Source organism: Eubalaena glacialis, chromosome 2 (genome assembly GCF_028564815.1).
Source record: "Eubalaena glacialis isolate mEubGla1 chromosome 2, mEubGla1.1.hap2.+ XY, whole genome shotgun sequence".
NCBI classification, from domain to species: domain Eukaryota; kingdom Metazoa; phylum Chordata; class Mammalia; order Artiodactyla; family Balaenidae; genus Eubalaena; species Eubalaena glacialis.
In genome coordinates, this window is record NC_083717.1 from 68,735,852 (window position 1) to 68,760,779 (window position 24,928).

Below are 24,928 nucleotides of genomic sequence, written 5' to 3' on the forward strand. Positions count from 1 at the left end.
AATGAAGGTGGCATGTGGCAGGCAGGATGCGAATGCCTTTATTGAATATGGGAGTCACTAAGCAGGTCAGTTTGCTTGTTCTAGAGAGTACTTTGGACATGATCAGTGAGAAAAGCAATTAGTGCCACATGGTGGGAGAGGGATGGTTCAGGGTTGTTTTAAGAAATAGGTGAGGCCTAGAGCAAATTACCCTGTACTTTGTCACCTCAACCATACGGTTCAGATAAAATTAAATTAAAATGAATGCTAAGGACAGTTTCAAAACGGAAAATTTATCACACAAAAAGTCTTGACCACAAGTGACAGTTGGAAGTAGGAAAGGGCCACTCAGCTTTGTTTTTGTGATGCTGGTGGACAAGTTGTAACCACATGTATGTGGAGAATGTTTTGGTCTGTCTTAGCATCAGCAGGGAGACTTTTCCTTTCTCCCTACCTGCGGACCTCCTGCGTCCTACAGAACCGTGGCACCTCCTGAAAAGTTCAGGATGCAGTGTGAATGCCCACATTTGCCCTTCCTTGGCAATGTTTCTGGTGATTAAATTTAGTTAAAGACCTCCAAGTCCAGAGAGAAGTGCCTGGGTTTCATTCAAAAGGAAGCAAGGATCTCCACGGTGAGAGCAGTCATCTAAAGAAGTCCGGGGTGGGGCGACTAGACATAAACAGAGGAACTGGGTCTATTCTTTGTAGACCAACCAAAGTCCTACCCAAGAGCTGATGTTTAGGCTTGGGTTCAATCTTTCTGAAGGTTAAGGTTTACAATGTAAGGGGGTTAACCCAACATTTAAGGACAGTCACATACGGTAAGATTGTATATAGCAAAGCTGGTCACTAGTTTACCTGCGCTATTAGTGTTAAGAAACAGAATTGTAATTTTCACTGTAAAAATTATTGTCATCATTGCCTTTGTGCTCATTGCAGAAGTCATCATCCTCACCATCATCATTATTATTACTTGTATATTACAGGCCTCTCTCATTGACACAAGGATGCAGACCTTTTAAAGGGACAGGTCTTTAACACTTCAAAACTCTTGGGATCTATTTTCCCTTCACTAGGTATTAACTTGTGATTTACAATGTGTCTATTATGGCATTTAAAAAACACTGAATAACAGGCATTTCTGTTTATACTAAAGGCCTATAAATTTTAATTTAGATATACCCTGTTAACCTTCTTACATATAAATAAAATACCTTCCCTAAAGAGAAAAACTAAATCTCATTGAGGTCCCTTGGTGAATACCTTGTATATCTTGAAGACAGAGATAGGGAGATTTTGCAAATGAGAGTACTAGGGGGGAGCTCAGAGAGAAGTATTCATTCATTCATTTAATAAATATTTATTGTGGATGTACTATATGCTAGACATAGTGCTAGGTGCTGGGTATATAGCAATGAATAAGAAGGAATTACGATATTCTGTAGACCTTGGTTTTTCTACTCTCTGAAATAAATATATTCACTTTTGATGCTTATATATCACTTTGAGATGATAATGTTCACTGACTTTTAAAAACAATGCTAATTCAATTCAGATTCCACTTACAGTTTGAGAACCTGCTGAGGCCTCAGGTGACAGTTTTACATGTGATTATGCTGTTTGATTTAATAAGAACAGCACCTTATATCTGCTCAGCCTCTCAGAACACCCTGTGGGAAGGAGGGGAGGGATTCACCATTTGTGAATGAAAAAACGAGGCTCAGAGATGTCCAGTGAGTTGCCTAAAGTATCACAACTGCTAAGTGTAAAGACTGGGGCCAGAACCCCCTATCCATCATAATGAAAATATTTTCAGCTATCTTTTTTTCTATTCTAGGCTGATACCTTTGTATTTAGAAACTCTTAGAAACAGTTTTCAGAATATATGAGACATTCTCTTATATATATCAGGGCTTTCCATTTTTGTCTTTCTTCATAATTTGTACTTTGTAACAAGTCTCATTTCCTTCTGTAGCTACCTTATGTATCCAGGAAGGGCCATTGCTAGGAGCCTGCAGCTGTTTTTCATCTAAATTCTTTTCTCAAAATTGGATTTCCTTTCCTTTAAAAAGTTAATAACTATCAATGCTCGTAACAGAGATAGCTATTTCAAAAGTTTACAATTATCTAACAACAAAGATGTTTTTAACCTGGGGATTTCAACAGAAAGCATCTTTGCCCATCTATTTGTTTAGTGACTTTACATAAAAGGAACTGGAGAGTGGTATATAGGGGAGTTCCTTGGTGGTCCACGGAGAGTGATACATAAATGCATATTTACATGAGGCAAGTCAGTCATGATGTCTGTAAGACTTAGATCATCGTTTTTTTCCCATATGTGTTTTGTGAATTTCTACCACCACCCTTCAGAGCATCTTTCCCACTTGGAATACACTCTTTTTTACCCTCTTTCAAATCCTAATTATCTTTCAGCTCAAATCCCACCTACTCTGTAAAAACCTTTCTTGATTGCTCCAAACAGAAGGCAGTTAAACTGGCATTGCCTTTTTTTTTTTTTCAAATTTATTTATTTACTTATTTATGGCTGTGTTAGGTCTTCGTTTCTGTGCGAGGGCTTTCTCTAGTTGCGGCAAGCGGGGGCCACTCTTCATCGCGGTGCGCGGGCCTCTCACTGTCGCGGCCTCTCTTGTTGCGGAGCACCGGCTCCAGACGCGCAGGCTCGTAGTTGTGGCTCACGGGCCTAGTTGCTCCGCGGCATGTGGGATCCTCCCAGACCAGGGCTCGAACCCGTGTCCCCTGCATTAGCAGGCAGATTCTCAACCACTGCACCACCAGGGAAGCCCCTGGCATTGCCTTTTTGATGTCTCTTTCATTGTTCTATGTAGCTGTCACCAAGCTTTTCCTTGTAATTCATTTTTCAAGTGTTTCTCCCCAGCTAGATTTTGAACTCCCTAAGGGCAGGCACTTCCACTTCTTTTGCATCTTTGCAGCCTCTCTTGTAACTACCATAATGTCTTGTACATACTAGATGCTCAGTAAACATTTGTTCTTTCCTTTAGAATTTCCCAAAAGTGAATATAAATAAGCTCAACAGATCTGGATGTTCTAGAAGTTCCCAAAGTCCATTCATCAATTGGCTATCATGTAACTATCATTGTGTTAGACGTTAAGACGAGGTAAAAAATGCAAGGACCCGTGCATTTTCTTTTTTTTCTTTTTTTTTTTTTTTTTACTTGTTTATTTATTTATTTATTTTTGGCTGTGTTGGGTCTTCGTTTCTGTGCGAGGGCTTTCTCTAGTTGCGGCAAGTGGGGGCCACTCTTCATCGCGGTGCGCGGGCCTCTCACTATCGCGGCCTCTCTTGTTGCGGAGCACAGGCTCCAGACGCGCAGGCTCAGTAGTTGTGGCTCACGGGCTTAGTTGCTCCGCGGCATGTGGGATCTTCCCAGACCAGGGCTCGAACCCGTGTCCCCTGCATTGGCAGGCAGATTCTCAACCACTGCGCCACCAGGGAAGCCCTACCCGTGCATTTTCTAGAGGATTTACAAATCTCATGGAGGCAACGTTTATGCCTAAGAACCAGTAAGAATACAAAACAATTGTGTGCTTGTGTATCAAATGGAATTGAGTGATGGATATGAAATGAGCTTCCTCGTGATAGGGAACATGTCTTGTTTATCTCTGTTCCCTCAGCATGCAGCATAGGGACTGAGTAGACCCTGGGGAGGTATTTGTTCGATGAACATGTCAGTGTCTTTTCAATCTGAAGCCTTTGGCAGGTGCTTCACGTCCCTCCTGGAACCGAGTAGATTTTGCCCATCAAGTGCTCTTGCTCCAGGACCCATTGGGGTATGGAAATAGCTTTTGCTGCTCTTTGTGTAAGGGTTGGATCCCTCCCCTCATCCTCATATGGGAAGGCCAGATCTCCAAAATGACTACGTTATAGCTCCATGTATTCTGCACAGTCTCTGAAAGCTTGGCATTTCCCCATTCCTAGGGTACTGGAATCTTGGACATAAGTCCACTATCGGGAGTGGTTTTGTACTATGCTCTTACCAGCTCCATTTCCCAGGGACTGGCTCTTTTCCTTTTATTCCCAGTGACCCTGACATTCCCAATATTTAAACCCTACATTTCCAAAACTCTTCCTCCATTCTGCCACCCTAGAACCTCACTCTCATCTCAAGTCTGGACAAGATTTTCCATATTCTTATCTGGACTGTTTTGCAATAGTGGGCCTGTCCTTGGTGGACCACTGTCATTTTATCCATCTTTCTTTGTCTCCCAGTCCCCTCTGCTCTTATTATGACAGCATGGTAAGTTATGGGGGCCCAGTTGGGGCCAGACAGCAAGATTTTGAGATGTACTCAGTCACCTCAGCTTTCTGCCTCCCACCTCTATTGCAAGACACGTGTGGACATAAGGTCATGTATGTGAAAGTGCTTTATAATGATCATTATTTGTGATTATCATTATTTATATATATTTTTCTGACTACAGATACATGCTTACTTTTGAGAATGCAAATGGAGAAAGCATAAACAACAAAACAGAAATTACTCTCTGAATTAGTTTCCTATTGCTGCTGTAACAAACTGCTGTACATTTAGTAGCTTAAAGGGTCAAAGATGAGAAGTCTCACTGGGCTAAAGTCATGGTGTCAGGGGGGCTTCATTCCCCCTGGAGGCTCTAGAGGAGAATTTGTTTCCTTGCCCTTTTCAGCTTCTAGAGGTCACCTGTATTCCTTGGCTCATGGTCACTTCCTCCATTTTCAAAGCCAGCAGAACCCTTGTGATTACATTGTCCACCTGCGTAATCCAAGAATATCTTCCCATCTCAAGATTACTAAGTTAATTACATACACATGTTACCATGTGTGGTAACCTTCACCAGCTTCAGAAATTAGGACATGAACATCTTTGCAGGGCCATTACTCTGCCTATCATACCCTCAATCCTCTAACCCAGAAATAATGACTTGTAACATCTTAGTGTGTTTCTTTAGGTTCTTTTTGCTCTGCATATATGTTTTTTCTTTTTATAAAATTGTTATCATATTACATATATTGTTTTAGAATCTGTATTTTACCATTCCACTGTTCTATGTAGAGTTTCTTGTTAAATATTATCCGAAACTTTAGTTTTACTGTCTTCATAGCACTTGATTCTATTCATCTATCATAATTTGCTTAACAAATTCTCTATTAGAATTTAGTCTATTTGAAGTTTTTTACTTCCCTTAATAATGTGATTAATATATGTGTACATAAATATTTATGATTATTTCCTTGTGATATTTCTAAAAAGTGGATTCTTACTATTATTAAATTTTTAATACAAAAATACTATGAAAATATTATTGAAATAAATAATTTTTGAACTCAGAAGTCAAATAAGCTAACTGACTCATTTTATAGCTGATAAAACTGAAGATGATGGAAAGAAAGTGAAAAGCTCAAGGTAACATAGTAATTTAGAAAAGGAACTAGATTTGACTATTTGAAACTTTAGTATGATGAAGAGCATTACAAATAAACTTAAAACACAAATGACAGGGTTCAGTACCAACTGCAACTGTGGTAGGTGAAGAAGACAGCAGGACTGGTTGGGAGATTGGTTACATTGAAGAAATAAATAAGTTGATTGAGTAAATAAGTAAATATATTGAAGATAAAGAGACTCAGGTTTCTCACTGTTGGAGAAAGTATTTATTTGTGTGGAAAAAGGGAAGTCTACAAAGAATCTTGAAGTGTTAAATTAGAATTAGAGATATTGGCAGGAATGCATGGTTTTAAAATATATACACTGATAGATATAGAAATGGTTATAGGTGCATGCATGTGTGTATATATGTATGTATATATGCTTGTGTGTATGTGTATCGTACATATATAAAACATATATTTTCTAGCTCTGTCCACTGAGAGAGGCCAGAAGCAATGACACTCCAGTAACAATGAGAGCACTAAGAACCCAGACCTTAATACCATCCTCCACTAAAAGGACCCGAAGCTCTTGGGCTGATCCTAGGTCTGTCAGAGAAAATGCAAAATGAACCTGGAACATCTCATTGTGCTAGGAAGTAAGACAACGCTCAAAGAATGATGGGGACACAACAAAAGGACACAAGAGCCACACTGAAGGGTCTCCCACTAGCCAAATCTGGGACAACTTGAGCATCAAAATGATGAAAGTGTCAAAATACAACTGACTTAAGAGACTAGAACCTCACAGGTCTAAACTGGTATAAATACATACATGTCTATATACATAAATGAAAGATGGAGAAGGAAAAACTCTTCCTTACAGTAGATTTCCAACTAATCTATGTAGAAAGAATGATGGAAATAGAAAATTACCACTGTCATCATGGTGGCTGACTCAGGAGAAAGTTGGCAATGGATACTAAGTTTTGTGTGGAAATTTGATGAGGAATAAGACATTATTCCTTGGAACACCTTTCCACAAAATATTACTAATCAATTACAAAGGAAAAAACAGTGATTTTATGGTGGAGAAACATGGCTGGAAAAAAGAAAGAAAAGCCACAAGTGACAATCTGGAGAAGATGTTTGTAACATGTATAACAGTTAAAGGATAAGAGTTTCTTATATACAAAGAACTACAAATCAGCATTTGTATTATAGTCCAATTTAAAAGGGGCAAAAGATACGATAGGGCAATTAAGTCAAGATATATAAATGGCCAACAGATATAGTACAGATGTTCGTCCTCACTAATAATCAAAGAAATACTGAGGAAAACAAGATGCCATTTTTTTCCCCTGTTAGATTGGCAAAAATGACAGGTTGATAATATGCCAATCTCTTCATTGGCACCACAATGCATGTCAGTTAGAAGAGAAAATACAGTGTTTTCTGAAGTGATGTCACTTGCAAAATGGCAAGAATATATACCAGTGATTTTGCAAATAATCTATTACATACAGAGAGTTAATGTACTTCCCTTGCTAATGTAGAAACTCCTTTTGGTGTGCTCACTGAGAACTTCTTCCAATGTTCTACTGAAAATTGTAACACGAATGGCCATACACTCAAATATTAACAGGAAGAGACAAGGTGAAGTATTAGTATGATAAAATCAGAGAATCTTGGGTTAATATTCATTTATCCCACCCATCAACTAATCTCTGAACTCTTCTCTAAAAGCCTTAACACCACCATTCAACAGCTGCTAGAATACCTCTATTGTTCATTCATTCATTCTTTCAACAAATAATTTACTGAACACCTACTTTACTTTGTGCTGGGGCAGAGATAGTGCTGAGAATTGAATGGGGAGCAAAAAGAGACATAATATATCTCCGCAGGGAGCTTATACTGTACAGGGGGAGACAGCTTTAATCAGGTAATCATGTAAATAAGTCTTAAATTGTTAACAAAAGCAAGTGGTATAAAGGAGAGGTACATGATGATAGGAGAACCTAAAACAGGGGAATTTGACTTTGTCAGGAAGTTCGGGGGAGAAAGTGTGGCTGGAGCTGAAATATGATGGATGCGAAGGGGGCTAACTAGGTAAAAGAGAAGAGGCAAGAGCATTTTAGGCAGCATGTGTAAAAGCCCTGTGGCAGGAGGTAATATGATGAGTAAGGGGTTGGAAAAGAGAGAAAAAGAGGGGGAGTTAGGGTGAGCAAAGCCTGTCAAGGCACATGGGACCAGCCAAGTGAAATGTGGGACCTTTGTCCCAGAAGCTGGGAACAGTAGTAAGCTCTGGGACAGGACCAGCTCTGTGTCTGGAGAAGATACCTCTCACTGCCTCGTGCAATTCTCCCTATACGAAACGTGAATAAATAAAAACCATAAGTCAACTGTCCCCATAGTTCCATCCTCCCTACTGCCCCAGGGATCACAGATTTAATCCTTGTTTCTCATGACAAGCATTTGGAGAGGGCAGCCTCTCCTGCATCTCCTCCCCTTGCTTCCTTGCCACCCAGCCCTTTTGCCAGAGGGCATTGTTCCTGTCCTCCCTCCACCCCGGGTTGATTCCTGAATGCCCTTCAGTTTTTCCTTTTCTCTTTCCATGTGTGGGCCTGAGAAAGGAATGTAAAACCAATGGAGGGCTCAGGAATGCAAATGGAAAATGATTATTGAACAAGCTGAAAACTGCTCAAAACATAAACTCTCACTTTGAAACTATTATCTGACTGAAATGGAGAATTGCAAAACTGAGAATAAGGAATACAAAACAACTAAAGTCTATTTACAATGTTGGATGGCCAGAGGGTATCAGGAGAGGGCAGGCAGGAGGTTATTCCATCCTTTAGACAGAGTTGTAGTCACCCAACACTAATACAAGAGGAACTGAACATTTTGAAAAATAAATCTCATGAAGTAGTAGTGAATTTAAACATTGTAATTTCTGGGGCAAAAGAGGTTAAAAATTATTTATCTATAAATATTATACATCAGAGGCACACATGTACACATGAAGAATCTCGTGGATGAAATATTGAATAAGTAAAAGCATGTTGTAGAATAATAATACATAGGATGTTATGATCTATAAAAAGTTTTAAAAGAAACACAATTAAACCACATATTAAATATATAAATCCATTACACCTGTAATCTGCCTTCACCGATCAAAGTCATTTTAATTGTTACTATAAAAAAAGTGCATGTCCTCCAAGCTGCACTTAGCCTAAACGGTAAGATGTTTGCCTGAGATGTTTCCCAGAAACTTGGAGTCAGCTGTGTCTAGTTCAAGCTGAGCTGGTTAAGACTGGATAGGACCACTGACCCTCCAACTGGGCATGTGCGAGTGTCAGCTCAGTGACATTTTGACATCAGAAGGCCGAAAACTCCACCCTCAGATCATGCCAAGTGCCTCAATTTTTTAACACGCCTCCCATGAAGAAGCCCGTAGCTTAGTAGTAACTCCTGTGCAGAATGACAATTCCCTCACCTTTCTCTTATTTCCAATCACCTGTCCCGTCGCTCCCCAAGCCTACGACCACCTTGCTCCTTTATCCCATAAATCTCTCATGCTCCTTGAGACAGATTTGAGACTTGTTCTCCTTTCTCCTTGCTTGGCTACCTTGTGAATAAACCCTTTCTTTGCTGCAAACGTCAGCATTTCAGTGTTTTGGCTTGTTGCATGTCAGGCAAATGAACCTGGTTGAGTAACACATTCACATGCAGTAAAAGCATAAAGATATGAAAAGGAATAAAAGTTCCAAGATGGTGGATGCCTCTGGGAGGAGAAAGGGCCATGCAAGGGGGATTGGCAAGGAGTACACAGGACTGGAGGTGGTCTTGGTTCATTACATTAGTATTTAGACCTTTTTGTATTTATGAAATATTTCCCAATACATTTTTTTTAAGAAGAAAAAATTGACCACCTAAGTTGCTGGTGAACTACTGACAAGAAAAGGAACAGAAACAAGAACTCTTACCTCCTTTCTCATGATTAACTTTCTATTTAAGAACAGATTCTAGAAAGGTTCACTCCCTGGATGGCATAAAGCAGTCTCACAATAAGATACAGGCAGAGCATTAATGGGCAAACTGAGGCCCCATCGGAATGAGTTGCAGTCATTTAAACTCCAACTGTACCGAATGAGAAGACCCTGGTGTATCGGCAGAACCAGCCCGAAACTAGCCCTATACTGTTTCTGACAAGAAACTGAGTTGTTTTTCACAGACAACAGAACAAAACCACAAGTCATACAGCCAAAGTATGCACCAAGGAGAAAATTTTGACCTCAGACAACACCTGAAAGCAAAATCTCTCTTCCCGTGAAACCAAAGGACCTGGACATGACCAGAACCTGAATGCCAGAGCCCTTTCAGAAACGAGGGGTCCGCTGTCCCCGAAGAGCCGGTGCTAAAGCCCCCTTTATCACACCTCACCATAAATGGCCAAATTCCAGCGCCCTTCAGTGAAAACCTGCCCTGCATACCAACCGTCTTCCCCTAACTCATAAAAGCTTGACCAAACCCCAGATCAGGGAGCCACGGCTTTGAGCCTTGCCTCCTGTCTCCTTGCCAGCTGACCTCGCAATAAAGCCTTTTCTTTTCTCAAAAGCTGGTGCCATAGTACTGTATTGGCTACTGCACCCATCGGGCAGCAAGCCCTTTGCTTGGTAACACTGGTCCTGTATTTACAGACATAAAGCATGGCCTCACCGGAATTGGCATGGACCATGTAAATGCTGAATTTACAGTCAGCTCATCAGAAGAGCAGTGAATCTTAGAAGCTCCCTCACAGTCCCTGTTGCATAGGCATGGACGTTGTGGAGTCTTTACATATTTCAATATTTCACATGGCATCAAGTCGACTTACCTGCTGCTCCATGGTCCTTGGATCAATAAAAGTCACCAGGTTGGTGGAAAAGTAACCAATCACATTTTTCATTTTACAAGCATTTCCAATTTGAAGGCACAAAGAACTGAGAACTTGGGGATCCAATGAGGTCTGAGGCATGGTGGTCCCAGAGGAGATGAAGGGGCCTTCGGCATGAAACTGGTCCCCTGTTGACAGCATCCTGATTTCTCCATTGGGTTCTATCAGCATGTCCACTGTCAGGTTGGTGACGCTCTCTGAAGGTGGGTATGCTTCGATCACGCCTCCTGGGGGGAAAAGCATGGGGTGGGAGAAAGGACGAGCTCACATGGACAGTGCCCATTAGAGTGAGAGGAAATAGCCCAGGCTTTGGCAGAGGGACTCAGGCTCAGAGCCTGCATCTGCCATGTCTTGTGAGACTTTGAGCAAGTAGTTTCAATTCTCTGAACTTCCTTTCCCTCATTTTTAAAATGGGCATAATAAGACCTACCTCACCAGACTGTTGTGAATCTTCGTGATACTGTGTCTATAGTATTTAGCCCAATGCTTGGTGTGTAATAGGACTCAATGAATGGTAGTTTTGATCGTAACTAGGAAGACACTGTAAAGATCATCAGGCCTATGCCCATTCAGTACATAGACAATGAACCTGAGGACTATAGCAAATCCCTCAGGGGGAATTAACTGCCCACAGTCCACAGTTTGTACCTTGATGACCACTGCGCTTTCTGTTCAACTTCACTGCTTTTTGAAATTTTGACAGGTTAGGGCTTTTATCAGGCATAAGAGAACACTGACCATTATGTCAGCCAAAGGACTACTATATATAGCTGGTTGTTTTAAAATATAGAGCCAGGAGATGCTGCCATTCTTGAAGAACAGGTAAGCTTGCTCCATGCTGATAATGGGAGCTTCATAATTTATCTTATTTTACCTTTTGCTCTGAATAACAAAAATCACAGAGGCAAATTTGATGTTCATAGCAACAAATTAGCCCTGGATAAATTTGTGGCCCAGCTCATTGGTGTCCACAAAATTCACATGGTCCTATTTTCTATTTTTAGGCCTAACTTGTAAATCCTACTGTATATATCCCTTTTATAGAAAAAAATTTAAATATTATTTGTGAAGAATTAGATAACATAATTTAAAAGTAAAAACAACTAAGTGTTCCTAGACAAGGCAGCCTCTGAAGCCTGACAATATTAAGATAAACTTGCCCTGTATTTCAGGAATTTGCTGGGAGGCGACCTCTGCCCACAAGCTTTGAACAGCATATATGGTTAAATCCTGAAATTTTAACAATTCTCAAATGCAGCCATCTGTTACTTTATACAAAAGGCACTTTCTTTAAATGTCTATAAATGTGGTTGGAGCTGGTCCTAAAGAAAACTGAGTTTCAGAAGGAAAACTGATTTATCTTTTCGGTTGGTTTGAGATGTGCTTTTCTTTAAATTAGGTTTCCTAGTGGGTGCTGTACCCAAATACCGGTTGCCGGGGATTTAGCAAGGTAAAGGTAACAAAACAACAATGACACAATGCACAAGAAAAAACAAAAAAACCTATTGAGTCTCTCTGATTCAGAAAACTTTGTGGCTTTAGCTATCACCTACATTTTGAAAGATGGTGCTTCTGTGAAAACACATTGTCCTTTATAGTTACAAGATTATTTTACTTCAAAGTAGCTTATTTGTATTGTCTTCTCAGCAATAGAACCACGGTTTTTTCACTGTTAATTTTTTTCCTTTCGAAGCAATTAATTCCTCTTTTAAAAATGTATTGCCTTTGATATAATCCTATGACAATGTAGAAATCAAATCTATAGCACACTTTGTGACCATAAGCACACTTCAGAGAGTAGAAATGAAATGAAACAGGCAATAGGGGAAGATGGCAGGAGATGGTGGCCTAAGGGTCAGGAAACCTGGGGGAAGGCCTCTCTCAGTCAGTGAGCATTTTATGCAGGGCCTGCTGTATGCACTGGGCTCAGAGCCTGGCAGAGGTTTGAAAACACATGACTTACCAGAACTGGATTTTTGAGACATGCTAAAATTGTAGGATCTAACTGTGTTCCCATTCACCACGAATTTGTTGTGTGATTTTGCCGTAGTCACTTCCTAGCTTTAAGCCTCTTTCTTTGTCTGTAAAATTGGCTCAATAAAGCTTGTTCTGCCTCCCATAAATAAACACTGTGATTACAACATGGCTAGAGAGAGGAAGAAAGGATAGAGATGAAGGAGGTTGAGGCAAAGCCTAAGCTTGTGGTTATACAGCTCAGGTGAGACAGTGGCTGGGAAAACCCTTTCTAATCTACAAAGCTCACATGAAAATAATAGATTAGAGGAAGGTTTGCAGACTGACCTTAGAAGATCTGGAAACTTCCTAACATCCTGTCCTGTATGGACCTGAGATCTTCATGGTCTTCCCCTCCTAACTTAAAAAAATCCTTTATTCTTAACCATTTTTTATTATATGTACCTTATTTTCTTCCATTTACGCACGGGGTTGACTCTTTCAGCTTTACTTTTCTGGCAGTGGGTGCATGTGGAGATTTGTAAAATCACAGAAATTTAGATTTGAGAGGACGCTAGAGATCGTGCAGTGTAACTGCCCCCCGCTTCTCCCTGCACCAGTGAAGAATCCTTTTTCAGCATTCTTGTTAGATGGTGGGCCATCCGACGCCTTGCTTAAATAATTCATTAACAGAGTGTTTACTATGCCCTTCCACCCCACTCTGCCTTGCAGTATATTCCAACGCCCAACAGATCTGTCCTTTCCCATGTGATCTCATACTCTGAGCTAAGAGGTATTCCTTGGTAAATATACACATTGGCTCTGGCCAAGACTCCTGGAGCAGCACAGGGGTAGCCTTTTATTGGCTCTGCTATGTAATCACAGAGGGATTCGGGGTGAGTTACTTAATCTTTTGTACTCCTGGAGCAGCACAGGGGTAGCCTTTTATTGGCTCTGCTATGTAATCACAGAGGGATTCGGGGTGAGTTACTTAATCTTTTGTACCTCAGTTTCCTCCTCTATAAAGCAAGGGTGATAATGGTACCCACCTCATAGGCCTGTTGGGAGGATCAAAGAAATTAATATAGGTGTACTTAGAATGAAGTCTAGCACATAGTAAGCACAGACTGTGCTTGTTATGTTATCTTCACTGTGCTATTCTCACCACTGGGTTGTTGCTGCTGCTGTTGTTAGCATCTGATATAATATTATTATAATACTATTATATTTTCATGTTAATATATTATTATCGTTTGACAGTGGTGAAGAGTGGAAAGATATCTTCTGTGGTCTGTATCCTAGCCTTCTCTTATAATTCACGTGGGTAAGCATATAGGAATATCTGCCTTACACTGTAACCTTCTAGAGAGTGAGGGGCAATGTGTGGCCGTGCCTCGGTGTAGCACTCCCACAGGACCCCTACAACTGGGGATAAGCAGCATTTGCTCCATTCATTCCCTCATCCACTGACCTCCTAATGTCATTGGAAAATTGAAGAGAAGTCAAGAGGAGGATGATGAAAGAAACAGAGGCTGACTTTGCTCCAGGACTGTAGAGGATCTTATTTACAAAGTCTACCTTCAGAACTGGAAGTGAGACCATTTCTGCTCTCCTAGAAAATGGAAGGAGAAACTAACATTTCTTAAAGACTTATTTTGAGTCAGGCTCCATGGTAGAAACTTTCATATCTGTATTTCATTGAATCCTCCCAACAACCCTGTGAAGTAGGTGAGGAAACTGGGCCTCTGAGGGTTTAAGAACCTACCTCGGGTCAAGGATGAGATCCAAGCCCAGGTCATCTGATTCCAAAGCCTACTTCTCAGGAGAAGTCTGTGGTGCAAAAATATGGTCAGAATCTTGAGCTATGCATGGCACGCTTGGTATGCTCAGTTCCTGCTTACTTAAGAGGCTGAGTGCAAGATAAATATTTAGGCAAAGTTTAAAAGAGAAAGAAAATCTGCTTGTAGGAGCACTTTTCTAAACCAACACAAAAGTTGCAAGGTATTCAAAGTGGCCCCAGGTTGACCCAAAACTAGAATTCAAGGTTGTGCAGACTAATCCTCAATAGAAGCTTTACAGTCTTATTTACCTTGACTGAGAAATGTTTGGAGGAATTTCCTCCATGTCGGGAACCGTTTCTCATTGACTGGCTGTGCGTGCTGTGCTAAAATGCCCGCCAGCTCCTCGGAGATCTTCACCAAAGCTGGCTCCTGCAGAAACAAATTAAATAGAACCACAAGCAATTTTACTACAGAAATGAAAACTGCTTGTGGAGTGATTAAAAACCAGGCCTCCAACAGGCAAAAAAAATGTGGTTACTGTTTACCCAGAGTCAGAAAGCCATTTTGAAAATATTCTCTATTTTTCCAGCCATTTCAATTTTCATATTTCAAAGTGACTTGGCCCCTAAATATTGCTGCTAATCGTGCCTGTTGTCTCCAAAAGGCAGCCTTCTGTCTGGGCAACAGGTAACCCCAGTTTCAGACCCACAGCAGCCTGACCAATGGCATGTCCTCGGGCACTGTGCCTCCCTACTCTGGGCCTCAGTTTCCCATTGTGTAAAAGGTGGGGTTCACTACCTTCTCCCTAAGGTCCTTCAGACTGGAATGTTTTTTTTCATTAAAAAAGATTTTATTGATGTATAGTTGATTTACAATGTGTTAATTTCTTCTGTAGAGCAAAGTGACTCAGTTATACATGTATTTATATTATTTTCCATTATGGTTTGTCACAGGATATTGAATATAGTTCCCTGTGCTCCACAGTAGGACCTTGTTGTTTATTCATCCTACGTATAATAGTTTGCCTCTGCTCCTCCTAAATTCCCATTCCTTCCCTTCCCTACCCACCCTCCCCCTTGGCAACCCAGATGGGAATGTTTTTTATCCTATGACCCTAACAGAGCTGATCTTGGGAGAGATCATGGAGTTGGCAGGGTCTTTCTTGGGCACCTTCATCTCTTTAAGCCGTGCCCATTCCCCCTGGTTGGGGGGCCTCCATGTAACTCTGGTATCAAAGCCTTAAACCGCGGCTGACCCTGTAGAGGTGGGATTTTAGGAGGGAGCAGGTTGGAAGAGTGAGGTGGGGAGGGGGGCTGGCCTCAGTCACCTGATGTACCCCACTAGGTCATAGCCTCATCTGCCTAGATGTGAGGCTGGCCCCACGTCATTGTACAACAACCCCAAACTACAGAGCATCCTGTCAAAATGAAAACAGTAGGAAACCCTCTGATGAATAAGAAACCTGGCTTTTTGACATGAAAAGACTCGGTTTGTTGGGACATTTTGTTTTTGTTTTTTTTTGGAAAGTCTTAGACTATCTAAAATTTTTTAGATAGAAACCACCTCTTCAGATATTTTTTCTCTCAGAAGAAGAGCAGGGCACTAGACACAAAATATTTGATGGGCAGGATTCATATTCAAAATATGGGACATTGACAAGAAAAACTCAGGCTTGCTTTGCGTTGCTGGGGAACTTTCTAATCTGTGAGTGAACATCAGTATTTGGAAGAATCAGAAAAGAATCAGCTTTGGCGAGTGGGGCAGGAAGGAATCTTAGAAATCATCTGTACAGCCTTTTTTTTTTTTTTTTTAAATTAAGGTATGTACAGTTTTTTGTTTTTTTTGTTTTTTGTTTTTATTTATGGCTGTGTTAGGTCCTCGTTTCTGTGCGAGGGCTTTCTCTAGTTGTGGCAAGCGGGGGCCACTCTTCATTGCGGTGCGCGGGCCTCTCACTATCGCGGCCTCTCTTGTTGCGGAGCACAGGCTCCAGACGCGCAGGCTCAGTGATTGTGGCTCACGGGCCCAGTTGCTCCGCGGCATGTGGGATCTTCCCAGACCAGGGCTCGAACCTGTGTCCCCTGCATTGGCAGGCAGATTCTCAACCACTGCGCCACCAGGGAAGCCCTGTACAGCCATTTATTTTCAATTTCCCTGCCTTTAAAAAGTGATTGTCCTCCCCCCTCCCCCAGCTCCTTGGAACATCTGATTCATTCTGGGTCCCGTGCCCTCTGAAAATCTACAATAGAAGACAAGTAAATATCTGAGAGTACACTCTAGGCAGGTCCCAGTAACCTGAATAATTTCTGAAATATCCGGAAAATCCTGGTGGGAGAGTCTCGTTAGTTAGCTTAGTAAGTGCTTGACGTACAAAACAAAAATGCCATGAGGAAGGGAGAGTGCCGGCCGCCGCCCACCCTTGTTCAGGATGGCTCTCTGCACAGTTGGGGGTCGTGAAGAAGGGCTGGGGAAGCCAGCTTACACAAGGAGCCTCTACCTTGGGAGTTAGAGGCAGGGAAGTTGCTGTCAAAGCCCGAGCACTTCGTATCCTGCACAGTTTACATCTTCTCTGCTCTTTACTGTACATTACCTCATCTCCCCAAGGCCCTGCATCTAAACCATAAACAAGCACACAAAACACGCAGTTCCAACAACCTGGACCCCCCTTCTTGGTTCCTTGTTTGAGCACTGTCCTCCACACCCATCTTTCTTTTTGTTTTACACTTGTTTCAGTTAAAACCATCCTACTCTATCGAAAAAGACCAATTGTCTGTGATTCATGCCGTGCCCCAAAGCTGGGACGATGAAGCACGTCTGTAGGTTCCCACCCTGCTTGGGAAACTAAATGTCAAGGAAGGAACCCATGTAGGGCAGGCCCTCTACCAGGACAGTGGAGACTTCCTTTTTGTTCTGCCCTGATTAAAGGGCCCTTTCTGCCCTGTGTCTGAAAGGTGTTGAACCATCTATCCAGTGATCTGCTATCTGCTATCACATCAAGTCAGTTCAAGAGAAGTAATTCATTTATTCATTCATTCATGCAAAAAATGACAGGTACTTAGAGTAGTCAGAATCACTGAGACAGACAGTGGAATGGTAGTTGTCAGGGGGAGGGGGAATGGGGAGTTAGTGTTTAATGGGTACAGAGTTTCAGTTTTATAAGATGAAAAGAGTTATAGAGATGGATGGTGGTGATGGTTGCACAACATTATGAGTGTATTTAATACCTTTGAACTGTAGACTTAAAAATGGTTAAGATGGTAAATTTTATGTTATGGGTATTTTACCACAATAAAACAAATTGAGGAAAAAAATTACAGAATGTCAGGCCTAACTGAACTAAGGAAAAAGAGTGTTTATGTGTTGGGGTGCGGGGAGACTAGAGATGGAGGTGAGATAATGAAGGAGTATGTGAAAGCTTTGCCACCTAAATCTTGAAACTAGATCTCTATCTGTTTAAGGATTAAGGCAAAACTCCTCAGTACGACACACAAAGGCCCTCTGTGACCTGGCCTCTGATTCCTAATGTAGCCTCACTTCTCTCCTTTCTGGCTTTCAGTCTCGCCCCAAACTGCCCTGGCTCAATGTCTTTCCTCCACCTTCCTTCCTCCCCTTCCTCACCTAGCTGACTGCTCCTCACCCTCTCTGAGTTAGTTCCAGTCATAGCTCCCCCAGGAAGCCTTCTCTGCCATCCCTGTGGGGTATCCTTTCCCCATGCTCTCCAGCTCCCTGGGGGCTCCTTAATGGCGTGGTCAGTGGCTTTGAGGTCAGGCTCCCCAGTGCTCGGCACAGGGAACACTCAATATTTGTGGACTGAGTCGTGGTGGTGATAAACACAGGGACCCAGCCCCGAAGAGCTGAAGTTACAGAAAAAGGGAAAATGTGAAACCTCGCAACAGGCTCCCTCCTTGCTGCCCAGGGACCACCTAGGGGGATGACTACTTAAGAAGCACCAGTTCTTCCTGGGTGGATTTTATGAGATTCCTGGCCTCTGAGGGGCACTGGAAAGATAAATGAGGTGACATTTATGAAGTGTCACCTCCGATGCAGCATGCTATGTGAGGGCCAATAATTAACTTGTGAGGCTGTAGCTTGCAAGAGGCATCTGGACACTGTGTCAGGCTGCCCTCACTGCCTCTGCTTACAAAGCCAGCCATTCTGCCTTGATCTACAGCGTTTGCGCTGCGTACAAAGACATAGCAAGGGGGTAAATTTCCTAGAGGAAAGTCTGCTGTGGAAATTGTGTCCCATCATGAGAAGTACAGGGCCGAAGGCACTGGCAGGGTGACATTCGATAGGGGATGCTGGGGCACACAGAGGCAGCTTGGGACCACGAGGAACTCTGTAAGAAAAAGATATGCAGAGGAATAATGGGGTGGGAGGTATTAACTGTTCAATTTATTTCTTTATTTTGAAAGCATCTGATAGGAAATAGAAGGATTATACTAAGAGTGGCCTTAGTTCCAATGAAGAGACATCAGATGCAAGTTCTCAGCTTGAGGGGAGTTTCTGTTCTCTAGTGTTTATCATTTTGCATAGTTCAAACACAGTTACCACAACTTTAAGGGCAGATGCTGATAAGGGAAGATCTGTAGCTATTTGGGCTTATTCTGTTCAGAGTAAACTTAAGTACACACTGATGCACACAGACACAGATGTACAAAACCGTGCCACACAAACCCCCAAATTCATGTGAGTCATCAGAACAGTATTCATAAAATACTTGCTCTTGTCACAGCAGGCTCACATTCATTATCTCCTTTGGTCCTGACACCAACACTCTGAGGTGGGCCAGCACAGGATTATTTCCCCTGCTCTACAAATGGGAAGTAGAGGCCCCTGGAGTGAGGAGGCTTGTGTAAGGTCACTGGTTGAGTTGTCAGATTCTGTTATTGGGTGATTTTCAACACATGACTGAAGACAGAAAACAATGGAGTTGGGGGAACCATTGCTAGTTTGCCTTCTTCCCCACTGCTTTTCACCCTTGCAAAGTGTGTGTGTGTGTGTGTGTGTGTAGAATATCTGTTACAAGCCAGCAACCGGGGCACAGATTCTCTATCTTACATACTTATGAAATGAGTAGTTCAATGAGGCACATCAAGGTGATGGACTACTGGTTAGTGTTTCAGAGAGTTTATCATCCACATGGAGCAGATCGTTTAGAGCTAACAACTCTGGAGGTGTGGAAAGGAAAGCTTAGACCTCATGGGTGATAAACAAATGTTAGAAAAATACCCTTCACTTCTTGAAAAAAATCAATTCCAGATCTTCATTCCATTATGATTGCACTGGCTCTGGCAATGCACATTAGCTGCTGGCCTTTGTGGAGCTAATAGCTCTAGAGCAATTCCCATCCAGGAGGAACCTGAGCCACATCTGTGCCACTGCATAGCCTTGTCACCCAGTATCCATATTTACCCCTCAGAGTGCATCAGTGATAGTCATGACCTTGGAGTGTTCCAAGATAACTGCAGGGCCTCCATCAGCCTGACCAATGCATCCTAGAGATTCTTGTCTATCAAGCATGGACCTTGCCTCTCAGCTCTCTCTGTTTTTTTCTATCAAGAAAGTATAAATTTGAAGGAAGAGATATTTGACTGAAAGAAATTCAGGATATCTCGGGGGAAGCTGCTAGCATATCCAATTTAATATTGCCCTCAATGACTAAAGCTACTTCAAGCTCCAGAGAGTTAACTTTCCCAAGTAAATTCTAAGTGTGTGTGTGTGTGAGTATGAGTGTGTGTGTGTGTGTGTGTGTGTGTGTTGGGGAGGATGAGCAAGGAGGAAGAAAGAATACAAATTAGAATGCTCTAAATATCAATCTCACCAATACTCCTTTTATTTCAGAAGCTTCTTTGCTGTATCGGCAGTGGTGAATTAAGTAAAATAACTTCTCGGCTAATCACCTCCAATCTCTCACATCAGACATTGGTGTTGTTCAAAAGAGAAACCAAGGGACCTACCTAGATGATTCTGCTTTATAGAGCCTTCTGATATCCCTAAATGGAGGAATAGGGCCAAAAGGGCAAGACAATCACTTGAAAAACTAAGCAAGAATGTCAGTGTTGAAAGAGGCCATCTGGAACATCTAAGACAAATGCCTCGTGTAACAGAAGAGGGGATGGCGCTTCTACACTCATACAGCGAGATCACAGGAGCTCTCTGGCTGCCTCTGGCTCTGGGGTGAGTGGTTTCCACCACCCCTGCTGCCTCTTTCAAAGGGAAAGTGTGGGTTCCATGAAAGGTGCTCAGGATTTGAAAGGCTAGCGGCACAGAGATGGAGAGAAGGGAGGGGTTCCTAATTTGAGTGTGAATTTAGGAAGGTTACTTTGCTTGCACAGGACACTTTTTACCACTATAGTTATTTTTTAGGTAAAACAATAGCTCTCTCTTATTGAAAGCTTACCATGTGGTAGGTCTGTGCCAGGGATTTTGTATTTATTATCTCAAAGCCAGTCTCTGAAGTAGTAATTACCATCTCCATTTCATGTCACACACCCATGAAGTAGCAAACTGGGATTCAAATCTAGTTGCTACCAGTATGCCATAGTGCGATGAGATCTGGGTCTGTAACTGCCATCAGTGGGCATTGATGGTCCATCTGGGTCAGATTTAGATCATCCACATGTGATGCTAAGTCTGTGCTGTCAAATTTATGACAAATGGTAGAATGGACATCTGTTGTTGGCTGCCTAGCATCTTTGTCCCCTCGTTCCAGGTAATGATATCCCCAACTTCCTTTCAGGAACTGTCCCTACCCCATTCTTAGCTATGCAAGAATTGAGAGTGACTCCACGCTCAGCTCCAGGGATGGACCCCTGGTTAGCAAAGCCATACCCTGGCCACAGTGATTGGTTCAGGAGGGGCACATGACCCAATTAGGCCAATCAAGTGTTAGGAAACACTTGCTGGGGCCTTCTGAGAAAGAAGCTTTTATGCTCTTCTGAGAATGCTGCCTGGTGAGATGTTCTCTCTTCCTATTACCTTGACCGGGGACAAGCTCTAGGAGCTACTTGACTAAGGACAAGCTCCAGGAGCCACTGGCAGCCATCTAGCCACCCTGGGGACAGCCAGCCTTAGGATGGAGCAGACATTATGCACAGTACGGAGGAGTGATGGAAAGTAACTGGGTCCTTAGTGATACTGAGCCACTGGATTAAGCCTTGTCTGATGCCAGAGCCAATCTCTGGATTTTCAGTTAGCTGAGATAATAAATTCTCTTTATTTTTATTTTTTAAAAAAAAAATTCTCTTTATTTTTAAAGTCATTTTGTGTTGGATTTTCTGTTATTGAACATTAAACATTTTAAACTGATACAAAGGGTTGGGCCAAACCGTGTATCCACAATCCATGCTGGATGCTTAAGCCAGCAAATGCTCTGATCACTCTATGCATTGGTTACTCTCATTCTGCAGTCAGTAGTGAGGTTTTCACTCATTCCTTTCCATTAAAATCATTAGCAATTGTCCCTCTTTAGAGTGCAAAAATAGGCTGAGAGGATGAAGAAAAAATGAAAATGTCTTCAGCAAGTCATAAACTACTTCCCACACCTACTTAAAGTTTAAGGACTACCTTAATACTCCATGTTTAATTGTTAATTGAGAGTTTAAAAATCAAAACTGCCAACTTTGCCTTCGATGAGATGGAAAATTATGCTGCTGTAGAAGGTAACATAATGTAAAACAGCCAACATTACCAAGGCACACAAATGCTTTTGGTATGTAAAATTGCTTTGTAAAATATTTGCTCCATCTGCTGAAAGCGGCAAAGACAATTTTCCCTTGATAGCTAACGGCCCATCTTGGCTGTGTGGCAAGTGATTCGCTGCGGTGGCGGCTCTCATTAAACAGGATGGTGAAAATGCGGTATATAATTCCATACTTATGTAGCATTATCCACTCGCTGCTTTTCGAGAAGTCTGCCCCTCATTATCCAGGCCTCCACCTTGCACCAACATGCAGGCCTAGCAGTTGATTTGACTCGAGAAGCGTTTTGTCCAACTGAGGCACATATGTTGCGCCTCCATTCCAAAGCTCAGCACAACTGCTTCGCCCCGACCAGAAACGCTAGAGAGGTTCATTCCCTTTCAGCTTTCCAGCTCTTCAACTGCTGTTTCTTTTTTCCCCTCTCCACAGGGGGCCGTGATTTTCTTTCTAGGCTCACCCTGTCGCGCTGCATGCTGGGGGTTTCAATAGATAAAGATTAAGCATTTCTTGAAATTCTTACTTGAACTTTGCACATACACAAAAGCAGGAAAAATTTTTCCCGTGGGCCAGAGCGGCCACCATAAAAGCCCGACAGGCACTGCCCTTGGTTCATGGTGTATGTGGTCGTCTGTGATCGCTCTCTTTAAAGGAGTTGTTTACACTATACTCTGAATTACTTCAACATCTGCTAAAGGAACAATTAAAAATAAATAATCCAGGGTGGTTTAAAAAAAGAAGAATATGTTCATGTTTTGGGAATGATATTAAAAAGTAGTTACAGCAGCAAGTGGTAAATTTTTTTAAAGATATTTTTAATGTTGGACAATGGGTTTAAAGGCAATTATATTAAATATGAGTGACATCAAGTAAAAACATATGACTGTTTTAAAGATTACACAATATTTTTTTTTTTTTTTTTTTTTTTTTACACAATATTTTAAAGCAGAAACCACGCAGTTTAAAAATCAATGGTAGTGGCCATAATTATTATTATTGACAATAGGTTTCTTTCTTTCCAGTTAGAGAAATATCGCTGGTTGAGAAAACTGCATATGCTGAAAAAGCTCTTTAGTTGAAAATTAAAAACAAAAGAAAACACATGTGCCCTTTGGACTTGATTTTTCATTCAAATAGTGGGGAGCGGGGTGAATTTGTCGACTGAAATGGGAGACTATCAGGAGGATTTATATTTTAATTTTATACAAAATAAATGGGCAAGCATCTGCCTTTCTTAATCGGAGTCTGTACCTTCTTTGATATTTCCACGTGTACAGAGGTATATACTTGAGGCGGATATGATAGCATTATATATTTAGTATTGTTTTTTTCTACAGACCATGCTTATTAAAATACCAGGGTAATAAATCAGTGAATTCCAAAAGTGAGGATTTTTTGTTTGCTCTGGCACAATTACACGAAAGTCTGGGTCTTCTCAAGGGCATCCCTCTCTCACCGAGGGGCTTGGAGGACAGACGACCAGAAGCAAATGGCGCAGTGGCCGGCAGAGGAGAGTAAAGCCCACTCTGAATCTGTTCCAAATATCCGTGCCTGCTCTGTGGCTTGAAGCAGATATTTCCAAAAGAACTCCAATGGGGACTTCCTGTATGTGAAAACATAACCAATTCTTGTTCCTCTCATCTTTTGCTTTATTCCTTCCTTCCACGCTGTTATCGCGAAAACTGGTAGTTAAATTCAATTGATTCAAAATATTCCGGATCCATATGGCCGCCAACCCTGGAGCTGAGGCGATAGCGCCTCACTGCTGTTCTCAAGCATTTGCCTCTCCCCTAGTCCCCAGATGGTGGGAGTAACATTTAAACCTCCTTTTCTCTGCCTTGTACAATAGACCTTGGCACCATTTCAACTGTTTACTCCGGTAATTAACAGCTCTGATACCACAACAATTACAACTCCTATACTCTCACCACAATAATGCTATGAATTAGTGAGAGCTAATGGCTGGAAGGTAGAGCGTTTCCAGACTGTGAGATCTGTGCATTTTTAGAATAAAATAAAAGGTACAAACAGCATGCTTGCAGTAGACAATGATTACCTAGTAATTAGTTTACACAAAGCTTCCTATTTAATGGCAAAACGCTGTAATTAACGTGTGACAGAAAATCAAAGGGTACTTTGTAAGCATATGAAAAATTAACACTGCAGGCCCATAGCTTTATGTACTGATTAGAAGCATATTAAATCAATAGGACACACAAACCAACAGCTTGTATAGCTGATTATTATAGGTCCTCAGAAGGGGGACCCAGCTTTCATTTAACTTGGGGAGGCAATTTTCCTTCTCCTGTCATCTTCCTCAGGCACAGAGAAGCACCTCATACCCAACCCTGGCAGCTTCATGAAAACAGCCATTGAACTGGAAGAAAACATTCTAAGTCATTTTCAGAGATAAGGAAAAATATGTAAATGACTAAGACTTTCCAATGATTGCGGTGACGTGCTGCTACACTAATTAGAAAAGACACCAACTGGAACCAGAAAATGAAGCAACCGGGTCTCAATCTTGTGGTCAGAAAAATCTCTACTTTATCAGGTCAATGCCTCTTTATACGACATGTAGGAAGTTTAAATAACTGGAATTATTTTCTGTTTTCAAATTATAAGAAACCAGGCTGCTGTCAAGGTTTATTCTTTTAAAGGCATTATCTGGGTAAATCACTGGGTGGGCAAAACTTGGTCAACATTCTGTATCCGCAACAGCCACAATCCTACGTAATGATAATTGATGCATAGAACAATGTTCTGGAAGCCTACAAGACGCTACAGGACCTTCTGAATCATCATAAAAAGATTAAATTGTATGTACTTGTTCAATATTACCTACAATTTAATTATAATGCAATTTTATGGTAATATTAATAACAAGTAGCATTTCTTGAAGTCTTATGTGCTAAGTATATTGGTAGCCAATCCACAAAGGTTATCTCAATTAATTCTCACTACCTCCCCAGGAGACAGGTACTAATATTATTTCTCTTTACAGTTGAAGCGACAGAGACCTGGAGAGCTGAAGTGATTTGCCCATGGTTCCCCCCGAGTAACCTCCGTGTGCCTAGGCTGTGGAACCCACGAAGCCAGGCCACCTCCTACTTATCCTGAATGTTCAATTATTCATACTAGCCTATTCCAAACCTCATTTTGCTTCAAAGGAAGTTTACATGTCAATCTGGAA

The 24,928-nt window shown here is 41.6% G+C and overlaps 1 protein-coding gene across 7 annotated transcripts in view; it reads right to left on the minus strand.

Moving 5' to 3' along the window:
- IQCH (IQ motif containing H) overlaps window positions 1–24,928 on the minus strand; it is a 207,022-nt gene that overhangs the window by 40,223 nt on the left and 141,871 nt on the right. For all 7 annotated transcript variants that reach the window (XM_061181981.1, XM_061181984.1, XM_061181983.1 and 4 more), the window contains 2 exons: window positions 14,347–14,467; window positions 10,245–10,531 (listed from right to left, as the gene is read on the minus strand). In XM_061181981.1, coding sequence (XP_061037964.1) covers window positions 10,245–10,531; window positions 14,347–14,467 — 408 coding nt within the window. The remainder of the gene's footprint in view (window positions 1–10,244; window positions 10,532–14,346; window positions 14,468–24,928) is intronic.